The 11,502-nt window shown below is 35.4% G+C and overlaps 1 protein-coding gene across 1 annotated transcript in view; it reads left to right on the top strand.

The window, feature by feature from the left end:
* The window catches only part of LOC120857009 (leucine-rich repeat-containing protein 7), a 156,944-nt gene that overhangs the window by 136,228 nt on the left and 9,214 nt on the right, over positions 1-11,502 (top strand). Inside the window, exon 16 of the mRNA XM_040232605.1 lies at positions 6,131-6,205. Coding sequence (XP_040088539.1) covers positions 6,131-6,205 — 75 coding nt within the window. The remainder of the gene's footprint in view (positions 1-6,130; positions 6,206-11,502) is intronic.

The raw sequence follows: 11,502 nt of genomic DNA, 5'->3' as shown, positions 1-11,502 counted from the left end.
TATATATATATATATATATGTAAGGGTATACCCCTAAACATTAACAGTGGTTGTGCTAGGTAATATAACATCATATATACATATACATAATATGCATGTATATGTATACACACACATATTTACACATATATACAATGTCTCATTACCCAGTACAGCCACTGCTAAGTTTAGGAGTATATCCTTCCAGACACTTTTCCACAAAAATATACATTTAAACATGTTTCATTGAAAATAGTATTATGCCACACATAATGTTTTATAACTTGCTTGTTTTTGCTAAGCACCAGTATACTTCTGTATCTAATGAAGTCCTCACCTAAGGACTTCATTTTTAATGACCACATATCATTCTATTATATAGATTTACCATAATTTATTTTTTGGTGTGGTTTCTAATTTTTATTATTACAAATAATATAATGAACATATTGGTAAATCCTTACTGCATACTTATCCAGTTATTTCCTTAACCTAAATTCTAGAAGTCAAATTACTGGTTAAAGTTATGTACTTTTCTAAAAATGTAATGCCTATCTAGAGTTTCATCTTTGAATGGAAAAGAAAATAAGCTAAAATCAGAAGATAAAAATCATTCAAAAGCCTTAATGTCTCATAAAGACCTGAATTGCTAAAGTAAAATACATGGAAATACTTTAATTAGGCTCTGCTTGTTAAACCACTTACATACACACATACACACAAAGTTATGGGTTTAAGTGAGTCATTAAGTCTACAGATTAGCAAGAGAGATAATTTTCTGAATAACAGGCAAAGCCATTATAATATTATCTTCTATTAATACTTATTTTAATACAAATTATTTTTAATAATTTAAAAATAATAAGAGCAATATTGATATGCATTTGCCTCTTCTTGACATTTCACATAAATGGAATCATACAGTATGTGGTCTTTGTGAATGGCTTATTTCACTTAGCATTGTTTTCAAGTTCCTTGATGTCAGCACTTAATTTCTTTCCACTGTCGAATAATATTCCACTGAATATACACGTTTTGTTTGTCCATTCTTAGGACAAATGCTATTCTTAGGATATTAATTAAAATTTTATCATCATACTTCAAATACTTCAGTAGCTCCCCAAACTGATAAGGATGTCCATTAAAGGCCCGTCTTGATCTGGCACCTACTTAATTTGGGGAGTTGATGGGTTCTTTTTTCATACTCCCAACCCAACCAACCTGAACCCTTCCACAACCAATGCATAATAGAACTACTTGCAGCCTGCTTAATATAAAAGGCATGCAAAAAATAAATAAATAAATAAAAGGCATGCACTTTTGTATATGCCATCCCTTCTATGTGGAATATCTTTCCTCTCCTTATCTGTGTGGACCCTTTAATTTTCATTTGTGATCAGTTGCCAGATAGCTCCTCTTTGTGAAAGCTCCAAACTTTAAGTTTGATATGCATGCAATATTTTAAATATTTAAATCTATTATATTTCTATCATAATTAGAAGCCCCAACAAACTAAGGATAAGCTGAATTCAGCTTTTTAAATAATTTATTATCCCTCTGTCATAACACTTGTCACCCTGCTTTATACTCACTGGTTTTCTTAACATTTCTTCTATTGTATAGTGCACTCACTGAGGCCAAAAATTATATTCAGTGTACCTTTATAATACCAGCAATCAGGCCTCAGTTCATTCACTCAGTCCTGCCCAACTTTTAGAGACCTGATGGACTGCAGCACCCCAGGCTCTCTGTCCATCACCAACTCCCAGAGCTTACTCAAACTCATGTCCATCGAGTCAGTGATTCTGTCCAACCGTCTCATATTCTATCGTCCCCTTCTCCTCCAGCCTTCAATATTTTCCAGCATCAGGATCTTTTCCAGAGAGTCAGTTCTTCGCATAGGGGGCCAAAATATGGAGTATCAACTTCAGCATCAGTTCTTCCAATGAATATTCAGGACTGATCTCCTTTAGGATGGACTGGTTGGATATCCTTGCAGTCCAAGAGATTCTCAAGAGTCTTCTCCAACACCATAGTTCAAAAGCATCAATTTTTCAGTGCTCAGCTTTCTTTATGGTTCAACTCTCACATCCACATATGACTACTGGAAAAACCATAGCTTTGACTAGATGGATCTTTATTGGCAAAGTAATGTGTCTGCTTTTTAATATGTCTAGGTTGGTCATAGCTTTTCTTCCAAGGAACAAGCATCTTTTAATTTAATGGCTGCAATCCCATGGATGGAGGAGCCTGGTGGGCTGCAGTCCATGGGGTCACGAAGAGTCAGACGCGACTGAGCGACTTCACTTTAACTTTTTACTTTCATGCATTGGAGAAGGAAATGGCAACCCACTCCAGTGTTCTTGCCTGGAGAATCCCAAGGATGGGGGAACCTGGTGGACTGCTGTCTCTGGGGTCACACAGAGTCGGACATGACTAAAGCGACTTAGCAGCAGCAGCAGCAGTCACCATCTGCAGTGATTTTGGAGCCCCCCAAAATAAAGTCTCTCACTGTTTCCATTGTTTCCCCATCTATTTGCTATTTAGTGATGGGACCAGATGCATGACCTTAGTTTTCTGAACGTTGAGTTTTAATCCAACTTTTTCACTCTCCTCTTTCACTTTCATCAGGAGGCTCCTTAGTTCTTTGCTTTCTGCCATAAGGATGTTGTCATCTGCAGTCTGAGGTTATTGATATTTCTCCCAGCAATCTTGATTCCAGCTTGTACTTCATCCAGCCTGGCATTTCTCATGATGTACTCAGCATATAAGTTAAATAAGCAGGGTGACAATATGCACCCTTCATGTACTCCTTTCCTGATTTAGAACCAGTCTGTTGTTCCATGTCCAGTTCTATCTGTTGCTTCTTGACGTGTATACAGATTTCTCAGGAGGCAGGACAGGAGGTCTGGCATTCCCATCTCTGTAAGAATTTTCCACAGTTTGTTGTGAACCACACATTCAAAGGCTTTGGCATAGTCAATAAAGCAGAAATAGATGTTTTTCTGGAACTCTCATTCTTTTTCAATGATCCAAAGGATGTTGGCCATTTGATCTCTGGTTCCTCTGTCTTTTCTAAATCCAGCTTGAATATCTGGAAGTTCATAGTTCACATACTGTTGGAGCCTGACTTGGACAATTTTGAGCATTACTTTTACTAACGTGTGAGATGAATGCAGTTGTGTGGTAGTTTGAGCATTCCTTGGCATTGTCTTTCTTTGGGATTGGAATGAAAACTGACCTTTTCCAGTCCTGTGGCCACTGCTGAATTTTCCAAATTTGCTAGTATATTGAGTGCAGCACTTTCACGGCATCATCTTTTAAGATTTGAAATAGCTCAACTGGAATTCCATCACCTTCACTAGCTTTGTTCATAGTGATACTTCCTAAAGCCCACTTGCTTCACATTCCAGGATGTCTGGCTCTAGGTGAGTGATCACACCATCTTGGTTTTCTGGGTCATGATGATCTTTTTCGTATAGTTTTTCTGTGTATTCTTGCCACCTCTTCTTAATATCTTCTGCTTCTGTTAGCTCCATACCATTTCTGTCCTTTATTGTGCCCATCTTTGCATGAAACGTTCCCTTGGTATCTCTAATTTTCTTGAAGAGATCTCTAGTCTTTCCCATTATATTGTTTTCCTCTATTTCTTTGCATTCATCACTGAGGAAGGCTTTCTTGTCTCTCCCTGCTATTCTTTGGATCTGTGCATTCAAATGGGTATATCTTTCCTTTCCTCCTTTGCCTTTTGTGTCTTTTCTTTTCTCAGCTATTTGTAAGGCCTCCTCAGACACCATTTCACGTTTTTGCATATCTTTTTCTTGCGGGTGGTCTTGATCACTGCCTCCTGTACAATGTCATGAACTTCTGTCCATAGTTCTTCAGGCACTTTGTCTATAAGATCTAATCCCTTGAATCTATTTGTCACTTCCACTGTATAAACATAAGGGATTTTATTTACATCATACCTGAATGGTCTAGTGGTTTTCCATGCTTTCTTCAATTTGTATCTGAATTTTGCAATAAGGAGTTCATGATATGAGCCACAGTCAGCTCCAGGACTTTTTTTTTTTTTTTTTGGCTGACTGTATAGAGCTTCTCCATCTTTGGCTGTAAAGAATATAATCAGTCTGATTTCAGTGTCGACCATCTGGTGATGTCCATGTGTAGAGTCTTCTCTTGTGTTGTTGGAAGAGGGTGTTTGCTATAACCAGTGCATTCTCTTGGGAGAACTCTATTAGCCTTTGCCCTGCTTCATTCTGTACTTCAAGGCCAAATTTGCCTGTTACCCGAGGTGTTTCTTGACTTCCTACTTTTGCATTCCAGTCCCCTAAAATGAAAAAGATATCTCTTTGGGTGTTAGTTCTAGAAGGTCTTGTAGGTCTTCATAGAACCATTCAATGTCAGTTTCTTCAGCATTCCTGGTTGGGACTTGGATTACCATAATATTGAATGGTTTCCCTTGGAAACGAACAGAGATCATTCTGTCATTTTTGAGATTGTATCTAAGTACTGCATTTCAGACTCTTTTGTTGGCTATGATGGCTACTCCATTTCTTCTAAGGAATTCGTGCCCACAGTAGTAGATATAATGGTCATCTGAGTTAAATTCACCCATTCCAGTCCATTTTAGTTCACTGATTCCTAAAATGTCCATGTTCAGTCCTGGCTATCTCCAGTTTGACCACTTCCAATTTACCTGATTCATGGACCTAACATTCCAAGTTCCTATGAAATATTGCTCTTTACAGCGTCGGACTTTACTTTCATCACCAGTCACATCCAAAACTGGGTATTGTTTTTGCTTTGGCTCCACGTCTTCAGTCTTTCTGGAGTTAGTTCTCCAGAAAGCATATTGGGCACCTACTGACCTAGGGAGTTCATCTTTCAGTGTCGTATCATTTTGCCTTTTCATACTGTTCATGGGGTTCTCAAGGCAAGAATACTGAAGTGGTTTGCCATTCCCTTTTCCAGTGGACCATGTTTTTGTCAGAACTCTCCACCATGACCCATCCATTTTAGGTGGTCCTACACATCATGGCTCATAGTTTCATTGAGTTAGACAAGGCTGTGGTCCATGTGATCAGGGCCTCGCATATGGTAAAATGCAATAAATGTTTGCTTTGTGTAAATGATAAATAAAATGATTTTTTTCCCTTGACTGGATAAAGTCTGTCTAAAGTTTTTAATTTTTTAAATTATGAGTATATGATAAAACATTTACAAAAAACTTGGAAAATACAGAGCAAAGTTACATATAGTTCTACTATATATTACAATAATTTTTAAAGTAAATTAATATTTTTAGTTGGAGTTTCAATATCAAACTCTCAAAAATTAATAGAGTGAATAGACAGAAGAGCAGAAGGACACAGTATGCTTCAAAGGCACTGTGAACCAATTTAACATAATTAAGATTTATACAATTTTCACACAACAGCAGGGGATAAATTTTATTCAAGTTCCTGTAGCTCATAAACCCAGAGACACTGGAACATATCCAGAGACATAAAACAAGGTGCAAAAATTTCATGGTATAAAGGTTTTGAAGTCATACAGTCTGTTCTCTTATCACTGGTAATTTGACTTTTTTTTAAACTAAATCAATTTAGGAATTTTGTAACTATGTAGCTGCACACTTTGTATTTAATATTTATGTTGGAATTTTCTTATGTTTAATTTGTTCATTTTACTTTAAAATTCTCATTAACATATGAAGTAACATTCATTAAAATAAACCAGTATTATATGTAATTCTAGTAGGTTTTTAAAGTGTATATTGAATTTACAACCTGTCAAACAGGAGACATTTTCAATGAGGAACAACTTTAGACAACTTCAGAAGTTACACAAAAGATGATTTAGTACCATATACGAAATTATTTAAGGAAGAAATTAAGAATATGCCATGAATTTAATTTATAAATCATAAGTGCACTTTAAAAACAATATGAGCTTTTTATGCAAATAAAAAGCCATTTTTCTTAAATGACTTAGAGGTGTGTTGCTTAAAATAGCATAAAATCTTTGGACCTTATATGTGTATACTGTTTTTAATGTTTTCACTGTTTTCTATGTAAATGAAAAAAGTTTTTAAGTAGGTCTAGGTCTTGAAAATAGAATCCTAACCTCTGTTACTTCTGACTTATAGGGTATCTTTGTTACTAGGGTTCAACCTGATGGACCAGCATCCAACCTGCTACAGCCTGGTGATAAAATCCTTCAGGTAAGACAGATACAAAACAATGCTTTCCAAGGCTAATATTGAAACAAATAAGTGACTTGAGTTAAATGATTGAAAACAAGTTTTTATTACATTTCTTATTTGCCTTTACTGTTTTGGGGTTGACAGACCGATCAGAAACCAATTCAGCCTGGTAGAGTCCTATATTCTCAGTACCTGGCACTTGGAAGTTGTTCTGCATATTTGTTTAAAGGAATGGTGTTACTTTGGGATTGTAAGAAGAATTGATGTATACAGGAATCTGTGCATAGTTATCAAGTGTAAGTAAGAAGGATGAAGCATCCAAATACGGTACTGATGTAACTTTAGATGAGGGAGAAGGGACTGGTTCATATTTAATTCCTCAACAATAATCTCATTACTGTTTTAATAGTATTTATGGTTATTTCTCTCTACTTTCCCTGCTCAGATAGTTACCAAAATGGAAAGACCCCACTCAACTCAGCAGTGATCCTCTACCTTCTATTTACTGAACTCTGTCAAAGAATTGCAGAAAAGTAAAAACTCTATATAGATAAATTGTCTTGGAATCATATTCTCACAAATATTTTAAACTAACTAGCAAGATCATGAAAACCTAAGTTTTAAATAATGATAATTATCTGAAAAGACTATGAATTACTCCAGCCTTTGGCAATGTCACAGTAGAAATACCACCCAAAAGGTCCATGTCAATTTCACGTTGACGGAATTCCAAACCAACCACTTTTCAAATGTGCTTGTACAGGGATGGCTATCAGAGTGCTGTTATAAAAATAGCAAACAGAAAGCAGCCTTACTATCCAGTTAATATGAAAAAGGTTAAGTAGTTTATGACAAGGCATTTCTTTAATGAAGCACTGTATAGATTTTTAAGAGCCATCATTCAAACCAGATTTTTATTTATGTATACAGAGAGGTTAGTGATATGTTGTTGAGTGGCAGAAGTAGATTACATAAGAGTGAATTATATGAACACTTTTGTATCCACCTGTTCATCTCTTGGTATCTATATTGTGTGATTATACAACATGTACATTTTATATATAAAACTGTGTTATGTTATGCAAAAAAAAAAGACCAAATCGGTAGATGGTCTTTTAAGTTAAGACATTGAAACAAAAGAGACACATAAAAACTAAATATTTTCTTTACTATTTAATTATCAAAGTTCTCTTTTTTAATTGCATAGCTAGCCCTTTGATGTTAAGCATTTTATATCATTTCTATAGAACTCACATTCATCATATGTAAAATGAACTGTGGTTTATACGATAGCTGAGGTCCCCTAACTTAAAAATTCAACTATTCAATAATTTTATCAATTTCTATGGAAAACAGCCATGAATAAACTCACAATGTAACTACCTAACATTTAGTACATGGTGCTATTTAACAAAGGAAATCGCTAGTTCTTTTCCTCTAGTGAATTTGGAACAAATTATTTCAAATGCCAGAGTCTGTAAAAAATGAAGCCAGCTCATCTCAGATATCTGACCTATTAGAATGCCAAGCTGGATAAAGAAGTATCCCATAGCATGAAACAAGTTTGGAGACTTTGCCTTCATCTGTGACAAAGGAAGGCAAAACATTTTTCTCTCCAAACTGAGAAAAGAAATATACTTAAATGGATATTAAAATATTCTATAGATAGATACAGATATAGATATCCTACAGAATTAAGATGATATCTAGTTGCAGGTTTAGAATATGTTCCTGGCTGTAAAATTCTAGAACGGTTATATGTGGGGAAATGAGGATTTAGTAAACTGTATTTCTAATCCTGAGAAGTATACAGCAACAGCAAAGTGCACAGAGAAATTAATTCTTAGCACGAGAAGTAAAAAAGAATTAAAAGTGGAATCAAAGTCAGAAGAGCTGCCCCTGGGTTGTCTATTCTCTCCACAGAGGAGTCTCAAGGATGTAACTTTTATTTTTGCTGTAGAACTCATTTGTATCTAGTACAATAAAATCAAAGTCCATTTTCAGTAAAAGAAAAATGTACATAGACCTTCATCAAACAAATTGCTGTATTTACAGTTTCATTCATACTAGTTAAAAAGTACAAATGGCCAATTATATTTTCTGAAGGAAATAAAAATCACTAATTCTAAACTGGAATCATTGCCAACATCAGATGTTAAGAGAGAAAATTATATGTTTATCTCTTAATGATACTGTAGCTCTTAGTTTAAAGAACACTGGGATAAAAATGAACTTATAACATTGAGTAATCTGTCGCTTCAAGATCATTAGAATATATCCTCACTGGAGCAAATTTATTTATAAATCTTAATGAAAGCATACAATCTGGAAAATCAAGGTAAAAGAATAAAATCAATGAATAAGCTCCTCTTTAATGTGAAGGCAGTTTGGGGCTTGATCTAAATCAGTAGCAAGTAGAAAAAAATATATAAAATGGCAAGAGATGTACCTTTCCCAAACCTCCCCCAAGCCCAGAATTTATTTAAGAGCTCTCTCTTTCTTCTTCTGTAACTCTTTTTACCCACAACTCTCTTCTTCTGCTGCTGTTGTATTATGAGCGTGTTATTTGAGTTACATGAAAATGTGTGCATTAAGAAATGATGTTAATTAAAACATATTCACATGATTATTCTGTCATTTACTATTCATTTTCCTAGAATAGATACTGTAATTCATGAGCTTATTCAAATTGCTGACTAAAGTTTAGTAAGTCATTTTGCTTTAAGATAGTGTAGCATGAAGAAAGAGCACTCTGCCAGGGGACCTGACCCCTCACAGCTTCATCTTATGTAAAGTCGAATGATAAAAGAGTGAGAGAGAAAAAGAGAAAGCGCATGGACCATAAAACATGTTATTCAGTTGAACCATGTGAACTTGCCAATATTTGACCATTTTTGAAGTGGCAGTTTTGTTGGTTTCAAATCATAGTTTCTTTTTTCTAATATTCTTTCCAGTTAAAAAAGTCAAGCTAATTATACATTTTACAATTTAAAATATGTTTAAATATAGAAAATCCACTAATTATAGGTACTCTGTTCAAAAGATGAGTAGACTGCAAAAAAAAAATGTACTTTGATAACATGACTCACAGTCGTAGGCCACTTGTAAGTATATTGTATCCTAGTCTATCACAGTAGTCAATTCCTATCCTTTTCATTCACTTTCCCTCTTACCTTCCCAGGACAAGAGCCTAACTTCATCAGGAGCAGAGAAACTAAATGATTTATAATTAGTTTATGATATCCAGTTCTACTTTTCCAAAATTTTAATAGCTTTGAAGTTTATAATTCAATGTATATTCCTGGTCTATGGCTATCTCTCAGAGATACCAGTATAGAATAATCAAAGAGATGATAATTCAAACAAACCAGATATATCCCCTTTTTTCTAATCTTGAAACACCTTGTCCCTACAGTTCATACAGACAAGTTGAAAAACCACTCTCAACAAATATATCTGTCAAGTTTAACTAGTTATTGGTAAGCTATTGGGTCAGAGCATATGATATCTTGATGAAGCAGGAGTTATTCCAGGTTTAACAGAGAGGAGAAAAGAGGATGAGTAGAAGGAAGAATAAAAGTGAGAGTGAAAATGTTAGTCTCTCAGTCATGTCCAGCTCTTTGCAACCCTATGGACTGTAGCCCGCCAGGCTCCTCTGTCTATGGAATTCTCCAGGCAAGAATACTGGAGTGGGATGCCATTTCCTTCTCCAGGGAAAGAATACCCATGGGCTAGACTGGCATCTGTCTTCAGGAGCAGAGGTGAGAGCCTTATGACGGACGGGTGAGTGTGGAGTACAATGAGAGAGGAGAGAGATCCCAAGCACAAAGAAAGAAAACCCTCTAACTTTATAGTTTCTCACTGAGTTGGAGAATTCAAACATGGACATGGCTTGGTGTGGGACTGGGGGTTAGGATAGGATGATGAGTTACAGCTGTCATGGTTCAGAATGGAAAAAGAAAGTTTAGATTTCCCAAAAGTCTAAATGAAATAAATGTCCATGAATGCCTGGGTCAGCTGTATACAGATATACAGTGCTATATCTATATACAATCACTGAATCAAATGTTCCTTGTCTGAGGAGAAGTTTGATACCTCTTTTAATGACCGGTAGGTGTAGTTAGCTGCTAATAGTATTATCTTACTCAAAGTTTACTTATTCAACAACCTCAAACAAAGTTCTTTCGAGACGCCATATTATTGTCACGAATTCCACGCACTAAATCTCATGACTTTAACTCATAAGAGAGACTTATTTCTTACTTGGAGTCTTTGGTCTAGTTTTCCAGACCATCAAGGGGAAAGCCTCTGGATCCAGGTACATTGTAGGAAGCAAGAAGTCATGTACACCCGTGGTAGATTCATGTCAATGTATGGCAAAACACAGTATTGTAAAGTAAAATAAAGTAAAAATAAAAATTTTAAAAAATAATAATAATAAAAGAAAGAAAATTCAAAAAGTACTATTCAATTTAGAATACTGTTTCCCAATGGAATCTTTTAAAATATATATATTTTTAAAAGAGTTCCTTACTCAAATAAGTTTCAGAGCCACTTCAGAGTCTATCCTTTGTTTCAGAATTTCACAATGTTCTAAGCATATTAAGAACCTGAAAAATCTTACATTTCTCAACATACTTAACCATACAACCGCTTTGACCGGCAATATCAATTAGCTATTTCCACAAAATACACTTAGGGAAATGTCTTTCATGGAAGCAACTAATTGGCTTTATTCCAAAGTGTTCACATTCATAATTATTATCATGAGTCACTAAAAATGGGTTAGAGTATGTTTATTTCTCTTAATTCTTTACAATTTCTTCCCCAAAAAAAAGGCCACAAAAAGTAAAGAGGAGACATCTTTGTTATGGTTAAAATGAAGTCAGTCAGTCAGTTCATCACTCAGTCGTGTCCAACTCTTTGCAACCACATGGAGTGCAGCACCCCAGGCCTCCCTGTCCATCACTAACTCCCAGAATTTACTCAAACTCATATCCATTGAATTAATGATGCCATCCAACCATCTCATCCTCTGTCGTCCCCTTCTCCTCTCACCTTCAATCTTTCCCAGCATCAGGGTCTTTTCCAGTGAATCAGTTCTTTGCATCAGATGGCCAAAGGATTGGAGTTTCAGCTTCAGCATCAGTCCTTCCAATGAATATTCAGGACTGATTTCCCTTAAGATTAACTGGTTGGATCTCTTTGCAGTCTAAGGGACTCTCAAGAGTCTTCTCCAACACTACAGTCCAAAGGCATCAATTCTTCGGCGCTCAGCCTTCTTCACAGTCCAACTCTCACATCCATACATGACC

The sequence above is a fragment of the Oryx dammah genome, unplaced genomic scaffold (genome assembly GCF_014754425.2).
Source record: "Oryx dammah isolate SB20612 unplaced genomic scaffold, SCBI_Odam_1.1 HiC_scaffold_28, whole genome shotgun sequence".
In the NCBI taxonomy this organism is placed as follows: Eukaryota; Metazoa; Chordata; class Mammalia; order Artiodactyla; family Bovidae; genus Oryx; species Oryx dammah.
This window is presented reverse-complemented; position numbering and strand designations above follow the sequence as displayed.